Below are 24,329 nucleotides of genomic sequence, written 5' to 3' on the forward strand. Positions count from 1 at the left end.
GTGTTCACGTCTCATCACGTATGACTGTAAACGGAACGGACCGTATAATGCACCCGCGACTCAAGCAGATGGACTTAGTCCACCACATTTTTCAAGTATATGGACTAAACTACTATCGTGGTGTTATTACATCTTCGGCATGCGGAGGGACATCAACGCCATGCCTCGGAACACGGGTTCGGTTGAGCACTTCAACCATCAGGTATTCACTTATGAGAAGTTTTCGAAAGAATTCCTCTCATCCTTTTACTTTACCATTAAATATGATGTGAGTGATGAACTCTAGTGAGGATGTTTGGTTTAGCTTGATGATCATAAGTGTTATTTTAACTTTACGCCAATTATGTGATGCTTTGCATGTCCCTTGTGTTGGTACTCTTGTGGATGGTAATGCTATGTCCAGTGAGCTTGATGTGTTTTGGTAACGCTATGAGTAGTAGACGTAGAAATAGAGATACTCCTATTAGTGATGGTAACGCTATGAGTATATAGAATCAGCCAAGCTGTCAGCTAGCTTAGTTTCAAAACTACTACTCACTCTGTTCGAGTTTAAAAGGCCTACATGTGTTCATAGGTTACAAATTTAACTAACGGATATAAGTTATATGACAAAAATGGATATAATTTAACGGATATACTTTTTGTGCAATATAATGCTGATCAAATTGACTAGAAACACATGTTGGCCTTTTAAACCTGAACAGAGGTAGCACCGTAGTATAACGAAACGAGAATTGTCTGCCCAGAAAACCTTCTAGAAGAGCGAGTACGTACAGCTAACAAAATCACTTGCATTTCCTTATCGTCCCTGATCGATCGAACAAACATAGCTTAATGCCAACTCCATCATCATCACATGACATTTGTTATATAAATGCATGATAGAGAACTCATGCACATATAAAGCATCTACTTATCCATGTGAGCATCGACTCATCAATTTGCAGAGCAGGATGAGGAAACTAGAGAGTTCTACGTAACGAATAATCAAGTGGCACCTCAAATGATATAACATAACATAACATGGTAAGAGGGTACATGAATCCGTTCATTAACACAACGGCATAATGTTTATCACCACAGATAGGCACTTCTAACGATACCGTGTGACGTTTATCAGGCGAATCTTGTAGCTTGGCATCGGGGCAGGCCATCTGAAGGCAAACGAAAGAAAATATGAAAACATATTCACCAATCTCCCCACTCCAACTTGAAGATTGCTGAAGGAGCGATGGACGGTGGAAGAGATGTATGTAAGGAGCATAAAATAAAAACAAATATACTAGTCTCTCTCCTAAACTTGTATCGCGTCAATGAAAGGAAAGAGAAATTGCCTGTTATAATGAAGCTCTTTGAGTACGTCTGCAGCAATACTTTTTGAAACTGTGCTGCCATCTCTTTGTTGTTTTATCATAATCTAATGAAGAATGCATAGAAAAAGTTAAGACAATTTTACTGGCAAATAGAGGGAAAAGAGAACTGGTAAACAACCACCTCAACTGTCATGTTCTCCTCTGCATAGTCTCCAAAAGATCCCCCATTACTCTTAACATGCTCCTTGCAGGCATTCAGTAGCATTGCACCAAACTAATGTCATGCATTAAGCAAGTAATTGGAATTAGAAACAAGCATATATACACAAAAATAAACTCAGAAGGGCTAACTGTGTAGATACCTCTGGGGCACTTGATAGATCTTCTCCACCGCATTTCACAATAACGTCGCCAACACATAAGCCAGCCAAATCAGCAGGTGATCCCTCAACAACCTGTTTGGCATTTGATATAGTTCTTGTCATATATGTGTGAGTAATGATTACAAAAGCAACTGGGCAGAAAATAAATAAAAATTGTAATCACTGCTATTGCAACGTTGGAAATTCTGAAGTGTTGATGAATATTATAAAATCCTAATGACGTCATCATTTACTAGCGGAGCAATATCATAGTATATTCAACTAATACCCACAGGTGGATAATAATATGAACAAAGCAACCTACTGCAGGATGTAGCAGATAAGCAGGCCGCTGTGTACAGGAGTAATAATTAACGAGGAAATTCTCAGAGAGTTTGCAAAACTTCCAAATATCGGCTGTAACATCCCACATTACAGTATTTCCTACCCAGACATTATTAATTTCGCATGCTGTTCCGAAATATCGGATGGGCACGGATCAGCTGGTATCCAAATTGTCAGATCAACAAATAGATGCAATGCGAGCAATCACCGTTTCTGTAACCTTCCAAAGTATCAGCATGCGGCCATACGACCTCTCAAGACTTAGAGGAGCTGCTGCTGTATAAATGCATCCAACAGGAGAAAAGCTCTTCTGAAGTCTCAGCATACGTCCATACTACATCTACAGACTAAGAGGACCTGTTGCCGTATAAATGCATCCAACAGGAGAAAAGGTCTTCTGAAGTCTCAGCACGGTGCTGGATGGCTTCTCTATCACGATTTCAAGGGCTGCTGCTGATGTAAACAAATGAGTCTGCATGCAGCTATGCGAAAGTGTAATATGTCATGTGAAGGGGTAAAAGAGAGTATTTGCGAGGAACTGGTGGCAGAGAGCCCTAGCCCCTTGTGATGGCACATGGCAATGGAAAAAATTCCTGTAAGACCCCGACGGCCCGATCCCAGAAAAACCCTTTAGAGACCCAACTCCTCTTGTCATGTGTAATGCAACCATTTGGGCCTAATTCAGCATCTCTAGAGGTAGGTTTCTCATAGGTTTATTTTCCCATGGCAGCGCACCAAAGTCCAGGCATATAGCAGGAAAGGTGGGTAGGAGAAGACAGCTCTCTTGATTAAGTCTTGCACTCCCTTCAATGATAATTCTCAGACCCAACATGGAGGATTTGCATCTATAAGTATACTGTAAATAACTTTAACATATCCTTTGTTAAGGTCACATCTTCTATCATTACTTCACCTGCAGCCCAAACTTTGTCCGTGACCGTTGAGTTGATGGTACCTGCGTCACCATGGGCTGTAGAGGGTAGTAATGGGGCAACGAAATCAGCAAGGATTGTATGTGCCGCTTTTGTTTTACTTATGGGCATTTGTAGTAAGGGTCAATGGTAGGTGAGCCAGATGGATCTGCTTCCTGACCGAGAGGCGGCTTTGAAGAACCAAACCATATGGACAATTATGATTGGCAGCATACAGATTGGGCGGTGGCAATTGAAACAATGATGGGACCAAACCAACTAGCTGATTGATTCAATTTAATTATGATGATACTTTCTCGCAAAAAAAAATGATGATACTACTAGAACTAGATATTGTAACTGAAACTGTAATAACTTATCAGTGTTTGAGATGACATGAGTAGTTGAGTACTCATTCTACATTAATACGATACTAGAATGGCATGACATATAACTCCAAAACTATGGAAAACTCCGAAGCTATGACGAATGAACGTATTTTTCGATGTGCATACAGCAAATCCCTATGACACCACTATCCAGTATTTAGACCTTAGTTAGGATAATAGGATCCTACAGTTAAAAGATGCAATCATGCGATGCCTTCCAGCTTAATATTTTTAAACTGTAGCTTTTTGAACCTAAAAGAAGCAAAATAAAACACGGTAAATAAAATAGGAATAGAAGAGCACACACATTTGAAATATATAAACCCTTCTCAACATCAGGGAACTTCTGATATATGGGCTCCAGGATTTCCAGTGGCACTGTTTGAAGAGAAGTGTACCTCAACCCAAGCCAAGGGTGTATTATCTTGCTGCAAAACATGAAAACTCTCATATCCGGCGCATGATTGCATGAATACTATAAAAAAAGGCACTAAAGCCAAGGCAAAAAACAAAAGTAAAAGGCATGCCGTAGAACCATTACGAGTAATATACTTGCCTGAAGTTCTGGTGGTGTTCTAGGATTCGTGATACAATTTCCAATGGAATGAATGATGTTTGATTTTCTTCATAGAAGTTGATACCAACAACTTGACCATCGTAATTGACAAGAGGTCCTCCAGAGCCAGCCTATAAACAAGCCAAACAAAATGAGAAAAGATATAAACTGTCTAAAATAAACAAAGAATTTACATGTATTAGAAACTTCATCATGGAATGAAAACACCCATGCAGAAAAAAAAAGATGCTAACTGATATGTAACATCCTTCTTCTAATACAAAATGACATTCGAGAAAAAAGATATGTAACATGCGTACACTAAAAATAGATATATAACATGTTCATGCACAAGATTGACTATCTAATGAAGGCATAAAACAAAATAATTCAAAAATGTACTACGATTTACCAGAATAAAAAAAGGGTTGCAAATATGTTGTGATATTCTGTGTTTGGGATAGGAACTACGGGGTTGTAATTTAGCCGACCAAAAACAAGATAAAGAACAAGATGACAACAGATAAACAGTTAAATGGGCTATTTTACATCTATTATGTTATGTCTTTTTAGTTCATGACGTTCCTAAGCGCCTATGTTTGTGTGTCAGAATGGTGTGCCTCCATGATGTGTTTGCCACATGAATTTGGATAAATAAGAAAAGTAAGTTAAGTAACCAAAAAAACCTTCACTTCTCCGACCCAAGTATTTGTTATCCCAGATAACATGCCTAATGAACAAGCAGCCGTGGCAGGTAGCATAACTATATGGCGCATCAGTAAGAACAGTGCATGTTTTTAGGCCGAAACGAGTGTAATATGACCATAATAAGTTTGAACGAATTAAGTGTGATATATTTTGTACCATAGAGATCTCGCAGCTTGACACCAAGAGCTCCGAACAGCCAAAGATGCTGGTTTTGTTTATGACTTGACCCCGTGAACACATAAGATTACAACCTTCATATGCCCGTCCAAGTGCTAAGACACCTGCTCTACCAGTAATGTTCTTCGGATCAGCAATTTCTAGGTGCTTCAAATTGGCTGCAACTTCAACAGCAGCTATATTGTAGTGAAAATCTACCAGAATAATATATCCATCAGTTATATTCCCATCTGGCAGAAGCACCTTTACCTGAAATCAGGTGTTGAACAACAAAATCAAGGACAAGTAATAAAATAGAAACAAGTACATGGTCATAATTATTATGGGCAGCAGTACTTACTATCAAACCAGAAATCACATTATTATCTCCATTCAGAGATCTAACTAGTGTTGCAGATGTTAAGATCATACTTGTATGAGGACTGCAATTCCAACACATCACAAATCCTGAACAAACCCGGATACGCTTTCCACCTGAATTTTATTTTAAAAAAAACACCCTACTGAGCCTCATGTCAAACAAAATGTGGGAAAAAGTACTAGTCGGTAGACCTATGAAGCACCTGCAAAGGAAGATAGGCTGACGATTGACTGTGAGACCAACAATGCCACTTTACGAGCTTCGAGACTCTCAAGGCTGCCATCATCAGTGTCACCAAAACTACTCTCCACAGTAAGAGTGCGTTCGCCGTTGATGTCTTTCACTAAAATACAAATTGTAATACAATGTCAGAAAGAAATACATCAGCGTGACTACTGCACACCAACGCATGTTTGATATCCAACTAGAGTAACAATTATCCAGATGTATCAAACTTTCAGTTTCAATAACAAAGGCTTAACCGCCTAAGTCTTGCTTTGCTTTCTAAACTAAATGCTTAGCTGCAGGTCTGCAATTAAGCGAGTAACACAGTTCACTCACATTAAAAGGTGCTTTGGGATCTATGCCCAGACTACTATAGGCGCTTGGAACAAATCATACTGAAGACTTCCCTTTCTTATTTTTGCTAATTTTCTACTCAACCGGAGAATATGATATACTGTAACTGATATGCATATATACAGTAACAGAACAAGTGAAATCAACACTTTTCCTAACAGAACAAAAGAGTTAACTTTGAAATGACAAACTGTAGGATTAGATGAGAAGTAGTAAGGAGAATAATTGTAATTGCAGCACATATGCGTCATCTACTGGTAGAGACGAGCAGCTAGTAATCACGACATAGAAATAACCAACAATGTTAGTCGAGGATAAGAACTAGAACTAATTAGAAAGGGAGGGGGGAGGGATAAAAAGCAGATATTTTTACTTAGTTCAGCAATTTCTTTCGTCTTAATGGCGTCGGTGGCAAGGAACTGCCGCAATTGCTTGAGCACCATAGCCTCGACCTCGGCTGACACACCGCCGTGTTCCTCCTCAGATGGGGCGGTTGGAGGCGGCGAAACCTCGGAGGAGGGCGGAGCCTGGGACTGGGACTGGGAGCTCCTCCTCCTCGGCTTCTTTTTATCCTCCGTCCGTGGCCTCGACGGGCGATCCACGGGCGCGTGCCGACGCTTTCCGCTGCGCTTCCCGTCGTCAGGCCCAGCCATCGCACCACCACAAGGGGTGTCAGGGGCAGCGGCAGAGAACGAATAGGGTTTCGACAACCGCGACGCGGCGACGTAGCGGCGAAGCAGCAGCTGGCGGGGGGATAGGGGCGAGAGGGAAAGCGGTGGTGGCCAGTGGACACCGCGGCGAGGCGCGGCGGGACGAGAGTTGGAGGAGGCGGTGGCGCCGGCGCGGCGTGGTGATGATCGGAGGAGGAAGGTTTGGTTCTTCTGTCGAGGCGTTTGCCTTTGTGGCCGCCGCATCAGGGTTGCTCGCTTCGCTTGCCCTGGCTGCTCGCGCGGGCGCCTCGAATAGGCCCGACTTTCCAAGTTGGGAGAATTTACAATCCGCGCGACTTCGTGACTAAGTTGATGTTAATTTTCCCCTCGAAAAAAAAAAAGTTGATGTTGCTAGTACCTCAAATGACAGTCAAATTATAAGTAGACTGTAGCCAACTAAATTTCCCGTTAACATTAATAAACTGTTCCGCTCTGATATGTAGACCACTATTGTCAGATTCATTATAATTAATGGAACTCGCCGTTCTTTCCTAATTTCGCCTTCGGACAAACGGGATTATATGTGGTATAAATCTCGGCGGTTTATCATGTAAAAATCATCTTTACAGTGAAAACTCTATTTTTTATTTTTTTTAGAGATGTTTTATACATATTTAAAATTTTGAATCCAAACTCAATTAGGTTTACCAGGAGAAAAAAATAAAAATGAATAGTGGCTCTTCACTATTTGACACTATTCATTTCATTTTTAATTCCATTCAAATGCAGTTGAGTTTTTATTTGAAATTTTGCAAGTTCGCATAACATCACACCTCAAACATATGCCACTTTTGTACGATTTTTTAAACACTTAAACATGGTTTATATGGAGGTTGCACACTTTGCACCGTAAGGGTGTTTTCACATGATATGTTGCCATAATTCATGATCATGCGTGAGTATCTTCTAATTCGAACACAATGATATCAATTTTATGTCACATAAATTGCATACGTATCTATGAACCAATTGTTGGTAGAATGCTTCGTCAAGGGAAACGAAATACGCGATATATTTTCCGTAACCATTACAAGTATTAATTGCAGGTACATACGCATACATACATCACATACATCACAGCACATCCACCCAGCTGCACCAACACCCCCATTGAACACACATGAACACAAGAGTGACATCTTGAAACAGCTCTCCCGTGTTATCCCATATAAGAAAAAAACGCGAGACTGGGTAACCTCGCTAGAGGATCAGTGCAGTCTAGTCAGAGTCTGATGTGAGCCCGTCCTCAGGGTGGAACATGCGGACCATCTTCGACAGGTGCTCGCTCATGTCCTCGATCTCTTCTTTCCCGAAGCCCCAGTCACGGAGCGCCTGGGATCCCAGCGTGCCCCTGGCTACCCCAAGCTTCTGGAGGCTCAGCGACCGCCTCTCAATGAAGGGCAGGATCGCGTTGCTCGATCTTAGGCGTGCTGCCATTGGTACGGACTCGACGTCGAGTGAGCCCTTGGGTAGCTGGGTTCTTTCTGAGTGGTTACTGAGGATCTCGCCGTGCCGCCCTATGTTGCTCCTGAAGATCGATGGGAATGGGAGGGGGATCGCGAGTGGGCAGGGTGATACCGAGAGATGGGAGAACTTTGGTTTTGTAGATCTGCCTTCGTAAGCTGAGCATACAGAGTCCTTCACTTGTGATATTGAAGCCCTTTGCCCACCTGTGTCAACAAATTTATATAAAGCAATTGTACTTCCTAGATGTCAACGTGCATATTCAAGTAGCAATGCAGCTAATAAGCGATAACAGATAAAGAAGAAACTCAAGCACCATTGTAGCATAACAGACAGTAAGAATTAAATGGATCCCAAGGCATAAGATAGGCAAACCTGCAAGCATAACTCCATGAACCACCAATGATTCAACAGAGTAAGGATCTTCATCTTCATCGCTGATTTCAGGGGTCAGGGAGTGCAGGCTCTTTATGTTCCACAGACCATTTCCATCTAGAAATTGAAAGTGTGCAGTTAGCAAGAGAGATTAATTTTCCGCTCAAGTCAGTTCAAACAGAGAAAATATTGTGTACCTGTCAAAGAAGGGGCCGGCATTGCTACATCCAGAGCAGTAACCATGTTCTGCCAACCTTGACCAGATATTATGTGCACAAGTTCACCGATATCAATATTACCAGATGAATGTGCAAAGTTTGAAGCCGGGCCAGCGTTTTGTAGTCTAAATGGCACAGTTACTGAATGTATTGCTGCAGCAGAAACGGCACTGGAGTGGAACGGTTTCACATCTTGTATAGAAAGGAAGGGTGAGAAGTAACCTGATGAAATGAAGCAAAATGAGAACTGTTTCCTGGAAGATTCAGAGCAAGTTCTCTTATGCTCATGAAAATAACTCCAAATGGATAACGTGAGAAAAACACATATATATGCTGGTAAAGCCACTTTATACTAGTATGGGGCAATTGCTGCATTTACACACAAAATTATATGTAGTACCATGCCAAGGTGACCTAATGAGTTGGTACATGGAAACTGCAATCAAGTGCAATGTTGCAAAAATAAGATCAATGACGAGAAATTAAATATCAATGATGAGACATTAAACAGCAGTAACACCAAGCTACTGCAAATAAGTGTAATAATCACAAAACAGAATATCTTACCTGCTTAGCAAATAATATACGAAATTCACAGATCTAAACATATCAGAAAGGAAATTTTCAGATAAACACAAAATCGAAGAGGGTACTCTGGTAAATGAAAGCATACTTTGACTAAGAGAAGGTAGTCCTATTGGAACCATCAGATTGCAAAAGGACGAAAGCTTCGAAAATGATACAGCGTCATGCAAGGATCTCGTCATGGACTCCCTTTGAGTCCTGGGTGGTCCATGGGTAACAGGATCCCTCACACAATAAAGCAATACAGGTGTGTTTGTGTAATCATCAGCAATGTTTTCCAAATAATGTGCAGCAACACTGGAAAAACCTCCTGAATCGTCCAAAATGAACTGGATACCCTGTATTAAGTTCCAGATTAATTTTAGATCTCAATAAAATGCATGAAGGGGGGAAGTCATACAAAATCACTGATTGCACAAGTAAAGATAACCTGCAGTATAACTGTAAGTAGAGTGTTTACTGATATTATGTTGGGGAAAAGACAGGACCTGAATATGATCACATTCTTCAACAAAGAATCTTAGCCTCTCATTCATTTCCTCCATTTGGGACCACTCTGAAACAACCTCCCTTGCAGTTCCATAGTGGTCAAACTTGTCGAAGTTGGTCCATGACCCATTCAACTCATACAAGCTCTGGGGGTGATACTGAACCTTCGTGTAATCCGTCCAAAAGTTAACACCATTCTCTAGGCATTCGACCAGCTCCTTATCTTCAACACTTTTCTGGGAGTCGTTCCCAGCACCATCGCCAGTGCTTGGTTTCTGCTCTCCTTCAGCTAAGCTTTCCAGAAACAAATTTCGCCCATGAGGTTTTGCCACCGACCTTGTTACATTTCCAGACCTGCATTGATTAGAACTGACTTATCAAGGAACTTTCTGGGCCTGAAACATTATTTTCACAGTTGGGTGCACTTTAACTGGAGTCAACTCATCGATAAAATTAGAATATAACTACTCGTTTTTACTCTTATTGCATGACTTGTACGGACAGCTATCAACAGCAAGCAATGACAAACCCAAAGCTGAATGATACAACATGAAAAAGGGTATGCATATGCCTTGCAGCAACTTTCAGAGGGGTGATCATATGCATCGTCACAATCTCCAAAACAATCATACTATGAGTCAACATATATACAATTACACAGAGCAAACATATATACAACATATATACAATTACACAGAGCAGAAGGCACATTCTGGTATGGGATTGCTTTGGCTACTGAAAAATATTTCCTTGATTGATCAGAGTTATAGCAAGCCATAGGCACCTAACGTTATTAATCTACATCTACTGCATTTCTACCCCCAATTGCGCAAGCAATCTGGAACCATACAAACAACCACCTGCTTCTCCTTTGATCGTAAACATGACTTGATGACTATTCTATACATGACAGACATTAGTAAGTCAAACATTGAGACATATTAAAGACGAGCAAGAAAATCACTTGCCATGTAGGAACTTTGAGCTCTTGCGCAGCAGCACTACTCAGGCCTGAAGTACCAGAGGAACTTAACGAACCAAGAGACCCTGCAAATGAACATCATTTTGTAAAGTATATATACTCTACATAATCCCTGGCAAGATAGCAGGGGGCACATGAAGCAGTACGCTTGCTACACTCGGAGTGAATTCAACATTATAGCAGATGAAGAAAATCAAGCAAAATTACCTCGAGACCCAACGGAGACCAAACGGGGGCAGTAGGTGGAGACGCCCTGACGAAATTCAGCGCTGTGACTAACACGATAGAAAATCTGTATAATTCGAGGTAGGCGCTTGGTCCGGAGGCTCTTATTACCTGGAGCGTCTCGCCGGCGCGGTACAGGGCGTCCATGTCGAGCGGCGCGGCCCTGAAGGCGGCGTCGGCGGCGGGGTCGTCGGCGAGCCCGAGGAGCTCATCCTGGATAGTAAGAAGAAGAGAAGCGGGGTTTGAGTCAGAGCAGGGGCTCACCGGCGGAGAGGGGCAGTAGGGTTTAGGGTAGGGGAGTCGCGAAGGGCGGGGGCGGGACCTGGAAGTTCCAGAAGTGGGAGCCGACGAAGTTCGCGAAGCCGCCGACCTGCACCGTCACCACCTCCCTCATCTCTTGCTTCCCTGGGGAGGAAGGGGGGACTGCTATACGGAGACTGCGCCGGCGGAGGGAGCAACCAGTAGCCGCCGCCGCCGTAGAAGAAGACGAGGCGAGGCGAGTCTTGAGCAGAATGGCGGGGGCGTGTGGCCGACTGGATGGGCCGGGCTTTGTCTAGTTTGGTGCCGGAATGGGCCTGGGCTACGACATGGGCCGCAGAAGATTGTGCATCACTTGAATAATTTTCTGTCCTATTCTCAAAAAAAAAAGAAAGATTTTCTGTTCTGAGGGTTCGTTTATTTGGGCTACTAAGCAGCTCCAACAGCTTCTGTGCTGGAGAAGCTGGAGCCCAAACAAACAACATGTTTTTGTCCAGCTTCTGGCAGCCGCCGAAACGAAGCGCTTCTAAAAAATGCACTGCGACGACGAAGCTGCGAAAGGGACGCTTCTACCAGCGGCTGCAGCTCCAAACTGTCATTTTTACTGGTTTACCCTCCCACCAAACTCCATACCACGAACAAATTGCCACTGAACGGTTCGTTTTATTTCAGTCTCTCCTCCGTCGATCCCTTCGTTCTCCCCACGACCACACCCCCACCCGCCGCCGCCGCCCTGTTCTCTGGACGCCGCCGCCGGATCTCCGGCGACTGGCTCGGGCAACCTCCTCTGGACGGAGCCGCGCCTCTCCTCTGGCCGGAACCGCCGCTGCTGTTGGATCCGGGCCGCCGCCAGATCTCCAGCGACTGGCTCAGCCGCCCTTCTCTGGAAGGAGCCGCGCCACTCCCTCTGGCCGGTGCCGCCTTAAGATCAGGAGAGCTCAACCTGCTCGCCCAAGGTCCCGTCTTCCTCTGCTGCCGCTTTTCTAGCTTAGCTGCTGCCGCGAGCGACCCGCGCTGGCCATTGCTTCGCTTGTGGCCTCGAGCGCCCTGCGTTGGCCCCCGACGCTGCTCCCACCTTTGGCCCCTAACACCGCTACATCCTCTGGCCTCCGACGCCATGCGCCCATGCCCATCCTCTTTGATGCCAGCCTGGCCCTCCTCCTTTCCCCGTTGGCATCTACTTCTTTCCCATACTCACTGTACATGTATGGATGCGAATCACCGTGTGCGTATGCGTGAAATTTTTAAGACTTTGTGAATTAGCTCACGGTACTATGAATTAGTGTATGCATATGTTAAGATTTAGCTTGTGAATTAGTGTACAAGAATTCGAGATATTAAACGACTTATTTTCAGTTAATATTGTCTAATTAGTGTATAAGAATTCGTGAAATAGCCGTCAAATTTATTGTCATATGTATACTTTTGTCTAAACTGTGTAAGGAAGTGAAAAAATTGATCATCTGAGGCAAAAATCTGTTAAAATGGCACATTCAGCACTTATACCCAATCTACAGTCCTATAGAGTCATTTAGGTCATTTCAACATATTCCAGCTGCAGCTGCACCATCCGTCGAAACAAACAGACATCAAACAACTCCAACCTTCCAGCCGCAGCTGACAGCCACAGCTGATTCTGGAAGCTGCAGCTATAGAATCTGCAGCTGTGAATCCCCCTCGGAAAACAAATTCTGTTCTGAAAAATACTGGACTGATTTTTCACTGGAGTGACCGTATTTAGCAGCAAAATCCACTGTGTTCTGGAAAGTGAAAATCACTCGGTGGACTAGAGGCAGGAGGATAGGTACACGTTATCCAATGCAAATTACTCAGCATCAGATTATGTATATAAACGGGGTAGCTATCAAATTTTTCTCAAAATTTAATTTGATTTGAAGGTTCGACTAGACGCAGTGCCCTCGACATTTGCATTCCTTGATAGATTATAATACTTCAATGTAACGTCTCAAGATTTGCCTCAATTTCTCACATCAGATTATATATATAACCGTAACAACAGCCCAATTACTCACATCAGTTCTGTTACTCTCACCACATCATCTGCCTAAAAAAAACACATCTCTCACTCACTCTGTCTCTCGGAATCTCTCATCCTCTATACAGACGAACAACAGCAACAAAAAAAAAGCCTCAATCAGTCCTCAGTAGCACGTAGAAGTAGCTCTCAAATCTCTGTTTTCCAATTCTACAAATGATGATTCTGCAATTCTCTGTTCTAAGACGACGACGACGCCATGGTGCCGTTCAGCTGCATCCCCCACCCGTAGCTCGCCGACCTGCCGTCCTCTTCTTCTTCTTCGCCGTCGCAGCTGTCTCCGGCGGTCGCCCGGCTCGACCCCGTGAGCTGCATCGGCGAGCCGCCGGACTTGGACGTGCTGTGCTGCGACGCCGTGTACTGCGGCTGCTCCGACGGCGGCCAGACGGCGGCGGACTGCTGCTGGTGCTGGTGGTCGCCGTCAGACGATGATGCTCGCCGCGTGTGTAGCCTGTACTTCTGCAGAAACACAAGAAATTGTTCAGTGTTCGTCCCAATGCTGAACATCCTTTATCATTGATTTTGGGTGGAATTGTTTGATCAGAAGCTTGCTGAGAAGAAGAATCAAACCTGGAGGTGGCTCTTGACTTCATCGTTGGTGAGCCCGTCCACCTTCATCATCTCCCTGATTTGCTTAGGCGTGGCAACTGCATATATCATCAACAAAACAATCAATTCAAATTTCAACACCAATGTTCAAAACACTCAGAAACACATGAATCAATCATCAAGAAGACATGCGTTTATTATTCGGAACAAATTAATACGGCGAATTTAATTACCTTGCGGGCCGCCGAGGCGCTGGAGGGCGGCGACGAAGCGGCGGTGCAGCTCCGGCGACCAGCACCGCCTGGCCTTCCGCTGCTGCTGCGCCGACTGCGCTCCGGCGTCCGTTGTGACGGCGCTGCTGTTGGAGCTCGGGGCGGCGTCGGCCGTCGCTGCCGGGGATGAGAGGGACAGGTCCGCAGGGACGACTGCCATGGCTGCCGCCTCTGGTCTCTCTGGTGACTTCGCCATGGTCGTCCTCGGCGGGCCGCCGCCCAGTGGCATGAATGCATTGGACAGCTGGTGAATTGGAAATTGTCAGAACAGGTTAGAACAACAGACAAAATTTGAGCTGAAAGATCATGAGACAAACAATCTTGGGGCTAAATTTCTCAGAAAACAATGAGTACTACTTTCCTTCTTCTTTTTCTAGGTGCGTGCTGTGCTACCACGAAATTGGCCAACTTTTTACCGAAAGGACGAGTTGTAAAAGTTTCCTAGGTTTTCAGTCCCACATAGTAACTAAACAATAACAAATCACCTCCAGTAGTACTACCCTTTCCTAACACCATGATCAAAGAAAAGGATTGTAAACCCCAAAAAAGGTCATCTTCCTCAAAATGTTCCATGATTTTTAAATGTCCATGTTCCTCTACCTTTTGCGCCTGCTGTTTCCTGATGCCGCCATTGCTGTGGCTCCCGCAGGTCCACAGCTGCGCCGAGCTCATCCAGCTCCTCTTGTCGCTCGCGTCCGCCTCCGCCTGCTTCCTCTTCGCCGCCGGCGACGGAGACGAAGACGGCGGCGCCGGAGCCATCAGGACCGGCGGCCGCCGGTGCTGCTCCACCTCGTCCTTCAGCCACTCGATCACTGCATCGCGCACCCAACAAACACGCGAAGAAAAAACTCAGCCAAAAAAAGGCAGAAATCCATGAAAACAAGGATCGAATTCGTCAATTCGAATCGATGCTACTTGGGAGAAAAGAAAAGAAAAGCTTGGGAATGAATGGCAGAGGAGGGATAAGACGGACCGTCGGCGATGAGGGTGACGCTGATGGGGAGCTCGCGGCGGAAGACCTCCATCTTGGCCTTCTCGGCCTGGAGCCCGCGGGCGCACTCCTCCAGCCTCGCCGCCTTGTCCTTGTCCTTGCCCTCGTCCGCCCTCAGCGAGTCCGTCACCGCCCTCGCCGCCACCGCGCGCATCCTCCGCCGCTGGTGGTTGTCCTCCTCCGCCGCCGCCGCGCCGCCGCCAAGTAAGACGGCCGCCTGGTCCTGCTGCTTCCGCGCAGCAGCAGCAGACGACGACGACGGGCCCATCGGATCCGCGAGCAAGATGACGAGGAGGTTGTGCCCGAGCTGGGAATGGAGAACGGAGGATTCTGCCGTGCCGTGCCGTCCGCGTGCTGCTGCTCCTCTGCGTTTATACTGGGGAAGAAGGAGAGACTCAGGGACGGTTCGAGAGGGGCAGAATGGTCATTTTGGGACAAAGAGCAGCAAAGCAAAGCACGCAGAAAACAGGATCTCGTCCATGAAAGATACCTGGCCTTCTTCTTTCTTGCTCCTTGCTCTGCTAGTTATGAATTTTCTTTTATCGTTATTACTTGTAGAAGAAAAAAAGAGAAAAGAAAATTCCATTCCTATTTGCAGGTATTAACAGTCTAAATTTAGCTGCACCATGCACCGACTCTGAAAATTCCGTGCAATGGAATTTTTTTTTCCTTTCTTCTTTCACTTCAACTCGTGATAAAACGAAAATTATGGTACTTACTTTTCTTTGTTCAAAAATATGGTCCATACCTTTTCTTATTCATTCACACTGGTGAGGCAGGGGCAGGATGGTAAAGTGGCAAGCAGTGGGTGAGACGTGGGCCCAGAGGAGAAGAAGGCGGAAGTCAGTGGAGGCAGGGGCGTTTCGTCGCGTCCAACAAAACGCACAGCGAGCCAAGAGGAGATAGATAGGGATCGGAACATCGCCCACGCGCTCCCGCGTCCGCCACTTGCTTCGCCGACCGGGCCCCACTTGGAAGGAATCTTTTCTCTTTCCCCTCCCCTTTTCGCCATCAGGTCCCTCCCGACCCCCGATATATCAGGCTGAAATGTGAAATTGGGAGAAATCCAAGGGGGTTGGCCTGGTGGCTGGGGAGATTCCATTCTCCCGTTTCGCTGTCATGGTGGGTCAGTTTTTCTTTGTCTGTGCGTGTCTCGAATCATATTCCTTCGCCCACCGGGCACCGGCTACTGCCATGGGAGTTGGTCAGGGGTACGCATCATATCTTATCGTATGACAAGAACCACCACCGCGGCACCGCCAAAGATATCAAAGAAAGAAAAGGACACGTGGCTAATGATTTGTATAAGGATCTATACTATTTCACGTCACTTGTTTTGGGACGGAGAAAGCAAGTGCTTCATAGAAGGGTACGAGTAGAGAGTGACGCGTCCACCCAATTCTTATTCATTCCATCTGCTTAAAAGAGAGCTGCGTGTGTGAGGGAATTATTGGCAAGGGGATAAGGATTCCATGTATGACTGGGCCCAGAGACAGAGACATGATGACATCTTGTTTTCCTGCCATTGCTGAGAAGCCACGGCAAGGGAGAGATTCTCTCCTGCGTCCATCCTCCCCCTCTCTGTCTCTAGGCACAAGGAGACAAGCTATAACGTCACGTTTCCCAAGCTACAAAGATTCCTCCGTTTTTTGGGGGGCTGGAAGCAAGAAGAAGAAGAAGAAAGGGTTAGCCACCAGAAAGATTCTATTGCCTGGAATTAGTACCAAATACGAGTATGTGAGAATACTTGTGGTGCCACGAATGATTTCATGGAGCCCCTGCTAGGCTACTACTAACTTCCGAAACGAAAGACTAAATTAAATGTGTCCAATATTAAGCAAAATGCTATTTTTTTCATCTCATAATTTTTGTCGCTGTTTTAGTTCAAATTTGCACTAAAACAGTGACAAGATTAAGCAACGAAGGGAGTATTTACTACTCGCGGAGAAATAAAACAAGACAAAATGTTACTACTACGTACAATTTTTATTATGTTACTGACCCATAGAGTGGATGAAAATGGTGATCTGTATTTTGATCAAAATAGCTATTACAGAGAAGCGAGTGAGGTTGTGGTAAAAAAAAGGAGAAGTAACAGATATTTTATTTATTTTCAAAAAGAGTCCAACTTGGGAATAATACATCTCTCGTAGACAGCCTTATGTCAAATTAAGGTCCACATTACCGGCTTAAATTAATCCCAACCCCAACCGAAAAGCTGAGTAGTAAAACGCACGCACAGTAGGACTGGGTTTGGATCTGCAGAGATTCTCATGGAGCCCCCACATGCCTGCCTTTGGATGCAAGCATAGGTTGGTTACCGAGAATTTTTCAGAGATTCTTTGCTTCGGTACAACTCATGGAGTCCAGTCTGAAAACTATTCGCCTGCCATGGTTCTCTTTCACATAACGTGCTCGATCACACACGACCCACCGACGCCATCGACTGAAATAAACCGGCGAATTTCATGGTATTATTTCTAGGTGGCCTTGATTATACTTTGTATGGATTTTACGCGTGTGTGAGCACCCGCATTGTAGATGTAGGTTTCGGCCAAACTCCGTCGTCAAAAAACATCATCTCGCCGTTTATACTTTCTGTAATGATCGGATCACTAAAGTCCTAAACTGTATCTGTGGACGGATCTTGGATGGATAAGTAGTGGTGGAGTCCATTGCCGGTGCAAGTAAACCAAAGATGATGCATGATATATATGCTGCCACCCTTTTGATGGAAAGGGATCGTTCCATCCACAGGCCGGCCGTGCACGCGTGGGCTTGCGCACTCATGGTGGATGCAAATCATCCCATTTTTTGGTGATAAGAGAGATGGTAAGCAGCTGCTTTTTTGAGCTACAGCTTGATGACATGTTTTTATTTTTTAAAATTCATTATTTGTATGTTTCAATAATTCCAAAACAACTCCCATATGTCGTAAAAATATTTTTATATATTTTGTACAACACCCCAATGAAAAATATTTGTATGGTGCATCACAAAAAAAGTATTTTTAGGGTGAATATAAGAGAATAGGTGGCGACATTGTGCTAGTATAGGTTAATTATCAGTAAGGTCCTGCAGCTATCGAGATCCTTATCGTATCTCAAGTCAAATGTGGGCTGCATTGCAAGCATCGGCCATTAGCTATCTATCTACTGGTTAACTTTTGTGATGGTGTTTGTTAATGTCCTGGGTAAGTGCCAAGTGCACATTCAAACCACTTTTGGTGTCCTCTTAAAGCCTGGCCACCTTACTCGGCACCAGATATATAGGTGCCACGACAAACTAATAACGGGAATTCACAAAGTAAAAAAAAAAGGGGGTTGAATTTCCATGTGTACTACTTCTCCCTTATTTTTAACCAGAACAAATGCTTTGTACATAATTGCACACTGTTAACAGGCAGGAAGTGCATAGTACTATGTATCCACAACCTTTTTATTTAAGGAATCTTGCTACATACATAGACGAGCCTCCATGAACATGGCCCCCCCGTTTTGGGTTATCAGTACGTGTACTACTATTAATTCAAGTTGATGCCAATGACTAGGGTCCAAATTAGAGGGGAGCACTTAAAGTCCAAATAGCACATCTGAACATGTGGACCAGCGAAATTGATTAGATCACCAACTTAGCCCCTCCCAAGTCCCAAGAGCCAGAAGACTTGGTAGCAATCTTCACACAGAAAACATATAATTAAAGAGAAAGAAAAACTAAGACCGGTTTGAAGGGCATGCAGGAGAATCTGTGAGATCCATGGAGATTATTATTCCAAGACTCGTTGTAACACAACTTGTCTTCTTTCTCTCTCCATTGAATTATGCAAGAGATTCTTCTATATATGTTATCTTATCTTATCTTAACCCTAAGTTATTAATGTGGGTGATGTGAGATCAAATCCTCATCCATTCCTTTCGGTTGGGCCATAGAAGCTTGGAGGCCGGTGCATGCCATTGCCATCCATATACTAAACCACTTTTGATGTGATTGAAGGTGTTGCCATGAGGCACTTACTCGAGATTCTCTCACGAGATTGTGACAGGGCACCACCAATTATTAGTGGTAATTAAGTGATGGGATTATGCTTGAGTCCAACTCATCTCCCTTTTGTTAATTGGCATCAAGTCTTAAGGAAAAATTCCCATAAAAGCAAAAGCTTTAGTGGTTGCACAAGGCCTCAAAGGCGGCAAATCAAGATAGAAATTGTCTATTGTTTTCAATGCGTAGTAGGTGTACTTCTTTCGACAATACATGTTGTTACTTTAGTTGTAGGGAAAATTTTAGGTTTACTCGACAAATGGATCTACCAAATGAGATGTCTGTACATAAGCCGGTATATCCATGATTTGTGTAATTCTCACAAAGTATGCATTTATATGCATGTAGATTCTGCTGAACCAAATGTTTGTAAATAATGGTGAGAGCAAAGATTGCTCATTTCCTCCCACCTTGGGGAGAAAAATAAAAACAGCTTCCGGAATATCAAAAAGCAGCGAGAGATTCTTTCCGGGGGGAGAAAAAGACGAAGGAATCAACGAGGTGGACTGGCACATTTGCTTGTGTCGGCTTCTCGATGGCACCATGACGTGGCCGGCTGTCAGTGACACAGGCGCATCGAATCGCCGCGTTATTGAGCCCACCACTTTAGAAAACAGGAGACAATTGACAGAATAAAACAAAAACATAAATAAATAAATAATTGCAGCACGTCCCAAACGAATATATATGCGGCAGGTTGTGACCGTCAGCAGGCACCAAACAAAGGCGCACCGAAATTCCCTACCAGAAAATAAAGCGAGCCCTGGGAGTTTTTTTTCCCAGATTGTTTTCTTTCGTGCAATTTTTATATATTTCGAGTCAGAGATTCCATGGCTCAAGATATCCCCAGCTCTGTTCATGGGCTTTGCCATTCTTGCATTCGAATTTCGAAATGATCCTAATAGCAGTTAAAAATTGTGCAATTTAATCACCGTCTTAAAAAGAATATTGTTTGAAATCAACTGTAATTGTGGCTAAATTATTACTCTCTCCGTTCCATAATTCCACGTCAAGCTCAGCTGGCCAGAATCAGAAAAAAGAGAGGGAAGAAATTCCTTTGGATCGGCTGCTTTCTGCCACAATATCGTGTGCAAGTTAGAGAGAATATTCGAGTCACCAAGAGCGATAGATGCATGGACCATTCATGAATCATGCATCATGCAACCTTTGATTTTTCAATTTTCTTGGATCTTGACTTTAGGGACAGTCTTGCGGTTGCTTTTAAAAATGCAAAGATAGAAGAATCAGAATCAGAATTCAGAGTTGTCCTGCTATCCAAAGTCTAGGTCTCCCTGTGTTTGTGGACTTCATTATCACAAAGAACAAATCTTTTGCAGGGCCATGGAGCAGTGTTCCTGCCGTTGGATTCTTCAGCCCTTGTTTGGTAATACAGGGATTGAGAAGGATCACAAAAGATTGAACGAAAAATTAACTGCACTTTCGGTCATTCGATATTTTTACCTCTCGACCGGAATAGGTAGAACCGAACGAGGCCTCGTAAAGATGCATGCCGCTAACATTAGTTAGTACTCCCTCCGTCGCATACCAAGTGCCGAAATATTATATGTATGTAGACATATTTTAATATATAGATACATTTATTTTTAAACAAATTTGAGTCACTTAATATGAGACGGGGTAAGTAATAAAGAGGACTGCTGATCTTCTTTTTATTGCACTGAGAGGCTGCTAATCTTAGCACAAGGTCAGCAAAAGAATCTTCAGTATATAGTGCAGGTGAGTGAAGTTGACAAGGGCTAACTTCACAGCAGGCATAGTTACAATGACTTGGGTTTATTGTGTATTGTTTTTTATTACAAACGCAGACGCTCACAACAAGCACTTAGGCTGGTCATAGTGGGGAGTAACTTAGAATAGTAACATGCATATGTTACTAGTCTAAGTTACTAGACTTCATAGTGGTTAGTAACTTATGTGTGGTGTCATGCATTGTGTCATTAATTGTCTTGTAGACTCATCTTGTCTTGATTTGTGTGATGTTATGGTAACATATCTAGTTACCACATCTCTCTCTTTCTTCATTTATTGCCATGTCATGTCATTAAAATGCATAGTTGCCATCTATGTTACTACCCAAGTTACTTGCACTATGACTAGCCTTACACTCACCCCTACGAACGCGCGCGCGCACACACACGCCACTCTTATGAGCACCTCCGAAAGACTGAGCCGGCAGATGTTGAGAATTGTCGAAGTCACCGCAGGCGCCTCGCTGTTGACGGGTACGTCACCTACCACTGAAAAAATAACGTCGGTTAAATTCTAAAATAATCCAGAAAAATGTGACACCGATGTCAAGGGTCCATGACTTGAACCGGTGTGGATGGGTTATTGTGTATTGTTTGACAAATGCATGGTGATGATTGGCTGTTTTAAATTCCTCATTCGTGCTTAATCTGTGTTATTATAGATCTTTCACAGGAGGTGAGGCATGGTTTTATTTCCACGCGCTAAAAACTAATGATATTGGAATTTGGGAGAGACAAAAAGAGTTTCTAGCATACGGGTATATATGCAAGATTGGAATTTGGGAGTGGACTGTTTATGCATGAACTGCGATGCCTAGTCTAGATATCCTTGTGTTTGTGGAGCGAAAAGTGACTTGGGGAAAAAAAATTGCTGGCTCTTAGCAAAGAGGAACGTGATCATGCATAATTTTCAGTTTTCGGGAGCTGCTTTCCAGCAAGTTAGAGCATCTCCAAGAACATATCCTTATTTTATTTTGTTAGAATATTCAAAAACCGCCGATACGAATATTTTGCCCCTCTAGCCAGACTACCCAAAAGATCCAAATCTGTGGAGAGAACCGACTACCCTGAAACTTCACTCCCGCGTCCCTTTCCCCCTTGTCGCCCGACCGCTGGATTTAGCGCCGCCACCGGCGTTGGACCGTCCGGCGACGTCCCCATGGCCGGCCAGCACACTGCGGCCCTCCTTTGCAGCGCTGCCGAAGACATGGAAGGCGACGCGGAACTCCCCCGCCCCCGTCGTTGGCCCTGCGGCCTCCTGGACCTCGCGCGTCCCCGCACCGCCGCCATTGGGGTCATCTTCCCCGTCTCCGGCCCAATCTGCTTCCTCACGGACTCCCGCACCTCGCTGCCAGAACCAAGGGCTCTGTCGCGACGCCAAGAGCCGAAGTCGCATCCGCCCGTGTCTCTGGCCGCCCGTAGAGCTCCCGCATCGGACGTCCTCCGCCCGCGCTGCTCCTCTCGTCGCTCTCCCGTCTCCCCAACCGCCGCCGGCCCGCGCGACGCTCCTCTGTGCGACCGCCGGCCCCGCCAACCCCTCCAACGCACCGCGTCGCCTTCCCTCGTGGATTCCGGCCGCGCAACGAGCCCGCCGCCGCCTTGCGCAGCCCTAGCTCGCCGCCCAGCCAGCCTGACGCCGTCCTGCTGCGTGCGCCGCCCCCTGCGCAGCCCTAGCTCGCCGCCCAGCCAGCCCGTGGCGCCCTCCTGTGCGCTTCTGGTTCGGGAAGAGGAGAAGAGGGGAGAAAAGAAAAGAGAGGGGATGGAAGGAGAGAATGGGTGGAGAAGAGAAAGGAGGGGTGAGTCAATGACGGGTAGGCTGGAAAAAAAGATCGAAGTTCGATAATTTTATTGAACCTTCCCTGACTCGATTCGTTAAGAGCTCGGTTCGTTAACTAAAGAACCAAACAGGATTTTTTTTTAGATCGTTAACCTTAACGATCTTAACGAGCGAACTCGGCGAGCGCTCGTTAAGCTCGTTAGCGAGTTCGTCTCGTACATCACTTGTGAAACTTATTTTGCTGTTAGAATTGTGTTGATATTTCTCTTTTGTTGTGTTATTTCCAATCTTTATAGCTTTGTTTAACTTTTGATATATTTTGTTTCCTGCCAAAATTTATCTAAAACAAACAGATAATGTCCAAAAATTTAGATCAACATGCCATCTATTATCTTAACGAGTTTTTAACGAGCGCTCGCGAGCTCTTAACGAACCGAGCCGAACAATGGTTTCAGATCGTTAACGATAACGATCTTAACAATCCGATCTCTTAACGAACCAAGCTTAACAAACCGAGCTCTCAACGAACAGAGCTTGCTTGTTAGCCAGCCCTAATGACGGGTGGGTCATACACGAATTGGTGGATATGCGTACTCAGATTTGGGAATGCTGGAAAATTTGGACATAATTTGGCTACCCATATTTTCTCTCTCCCCTGCTCATAATGCTTTTAGGTATCAAAATGCTCTATGGCATTCTCATTGCTTTGTCGATGATGGGAGAATCTTCTGGACTTTCATCCCCTTTGTGAGGAAAACGACCGATATATTCGTGGATAAAGAAAGAGCGCGTGAGATCCAGTGAGATCTCAAAATCACTCCATTGGACGGCACTCGACGTGCATCTTCCATCCGTATCCACATATAGTGAACCGTATTGACATTATTATGTGACTCCTGTCTGGGATCTGACTGCCGCTCCGAAGAAAAATGTTGTTTGGGATATGACTGCAGTTATTTTTTGCGGGGATCTGGCTGCACATTTCGAGAATTCTTTCTGATTATTTTTCAGAACTTCCATGTGTGGCTCTAATTCTATACTGGATATACAGTTTTTTGGCTAGAAAATAAGAACTTGTAATTTGGCACACACAGCTTTGCTCATCAGCCTAGCTGCAACAGGATTCCCAAATTCTGTAAATACTTAACCGGTGAATCTAAGCAGACAACATTTATATCATAGCTGTATAATCAGGTCAAAACAACGAGCTGCAAGCAAACTACTCCAGATAAATGACCAATTATTACCAGACAATTTGACAAAGAAGGTTTGCCCATTAAGATACAGTTACCGGCTATTATGGATGACCATAGATCACAGTTAAGAACTGAACAATATTCAGTTAGGCAGTCAAATCATATGCATACGATGTACCACATCAGGAACGGCTACACAGTGTTGCCAGTCATTTGGGACATCCTGCCTGCCAGGATGAACTGCACAGGTTGTTCTTCTATATCCTACTACACCACAACTTTCTTCTGCCGCGCTCTGCAGGGTTCTTAAAACAACTTTCCTGTTGTACAGTTGTAGTATTAGGATCTACGTGCATCTGAATTTGCAGTGTTCTAAAAAGTAGTGCAGCACAGCCTCACCCAAGAGGACTCAGAATTTCTCACAAGGCAGTAGTGCTTAAGGAAACTGCTGTGCTTTGGCATATCGGGTAAGATTTGTGGAAACATTGAGGTTTCTCGAAATTCGCAGGTCTTTGCTTATTGGTGATCTGAACACTAGGGAAGCACGCAGGTGCTGTCTGGAATTCTTGAACTACATGACGTATCTATGACTTCCGCGGAATTTAAATATACAAATGTCAGCATAATAAGAAGTACAAGAATTATCTTAATACGGAAGACTGCAAACCGCCACC

The 24,329-nt window shown here is 44.5% G+C and overlaps 3 protein-coding genes across 3 annotated transcripts; all 3 read right to left on the bottom strand.

The window, feature by feature from the left end:
• Positions 1-831: 831 nt before the first annotated feature.
• Positions 832-6,354, bottom strand: LOC100821767 (putative protease Do-like 14). The gene is made up of 10 exons (XM_010238795.3): positions 6,075-6,354; positions 5,325-5,465; positions 5,102-5,235; positions 4,741-5,010; positions 3,877-4,007; positions 3,628-3,748; positions 1,676-1,768; positions 1,495-1,587; positions 1,335-1,417; positions 832-1,154 (listed from the first exon to the last, which is right to left on the bottom strand). The coding sequence occupies exons 1-10, from the start codon at positions 6,352-6,354 to the stop codon at positions 1,094-1,096; spliced, it is 1,407 nt and encodes a 468-aa protein (XP_010237097.2). The 3' UTR covers positions 832-1,093.
• A 1,033-nt stretch (positions 6,355-7,387) lies between these two features.
• On the bottom strand, positions 7,388-11,281 carry LOC100821350 (protein misato homolog 1). Its single transcript, XM_003578187.4, has 9 exons — positions 11,072-11,281; positions 10,861-10,962; positions 10,732-10,777; positions 10,511-10,589; positions 9,542-9,896; positions 9,142-9,391; positions 8,448-8,690; positions 8,251-8,367; positions 7,388-8,081 (listed from the first exon to the last, which is right to left on the bottom strand). The coding sequence occupies exons 1-9, from the start codon at positions 11,141-11,143 to the stop codon at positions 7,630-7,632; spliced, it is 1,716 nt and encodes a 571-aa protein (XP_003578235.1). The 5' UTR covers positions 11,144-11,281; the 3' UTR covers positions 7,388-7,629.
• Positions 11,282-12,966: 1,685 nt separating this feature from the next.
• On the bottom strand, positions 12,967-15,242 carry LOC100822080 (transcription factor HHO6). The gene is made up of 5 exons (XM_003579176.4): positions 14,858-15,242; positions 14,485-14,696; positions 13,846-14,128; positions 13,634-13,710; positions 12,967-13,522 (listed from the first exon to the last, which is right to left on the bottom strand). Exons 1-5 carry the CDS (start codon positions 15,141-15,143, stop codon positions 13,244-13,246), a joined length of 1,137 nt encoding a protein of 378 aa, XP_003579224.1. The 5' UTR covers positions 15,144-15,242; the 3' UTR covers positions 12,967-13,243.
• Positions 15,243-24,329: the final 9,087 nt, after the last annotated feature.

Source organism: Brachypodium distachyon, chromosome 4, assembly GCF_000005505.3.
Source record: "Brachypodium distachyon strain Bd21 chromosome 4, Brachypodium_distachyon_v3.0, whole genome shotgun sequence".
NCBI classification, from domain to species: domain Eukaryota; kingdom Viridiplantae; phylum Streptophyta; class Magnoliopsida; order Poales; family Poaceae; genus Brachypodium; species Brachypodium distachyon.

Coding starts and splice junctions, on each gene's coding strand:
- LOC100822080 (XM_003579176.4), bottom strand. CDS start 15,143: ATGGGCCCGTCGTCGTCGTCTGCTGCTGCTGCGCGGAAGCAGCAGGAC. Junction 13,711..13,845: donor GCGCCTCGGCGGCCCGCAAG/GTAATTAAATTC, acceptor TGATATATGCAG/TTGCCACGCCTAAGCAAATC. Junction 13,523..13,633: donor AAGTCAAGAGCCACCTCCAG/GTTTGATTCTTC, acceptor GTGTTTCTGCAG/AAGTACAGGCTACACACGCG.
- LOC100821767 (XM_010238795.3), bottom strand. CDS start 6,354: ATGGCTGGGCCTGACGACGGGAAGCGCAGCGGAAAGCGTCGGCACGCG. Junction 4,008..4,740: donor CAAGCTGCGAGATCTCTATG/GTACAAAATATA, acceptor GCTTGTTTATAG/GCTGGCTCTGGAGGACCTCT. Junction 3,749..3,876: donor GAACACCACCAGAACTTCAG/GCAAGTATATTA, acceptor CATGTTTTGCAG/CAAGATAATACACCCTTGGC.
- LOC100821350 (XM_003578187.4), bottom strand. CDS start 11,143: ATGAGGGAGGTGGTGACGGTGCAGGTCGGCGGCTTCGCGAACTTCGTC. Junction 9,897..10,510: donor GAGCTCAAAGTTCCTACATG/GCAAGTGATTTT, acceptor TAATCAATGCAG/GTCTGGAAATGTAACAAGGT. Junction 8,691..9,141: donor ACTACCTTCTCTTAGTCAAA/GTATGCTTTCAT, acceptor TCATTTCATCAG/GTTACTTCTCACCCTTCCTT.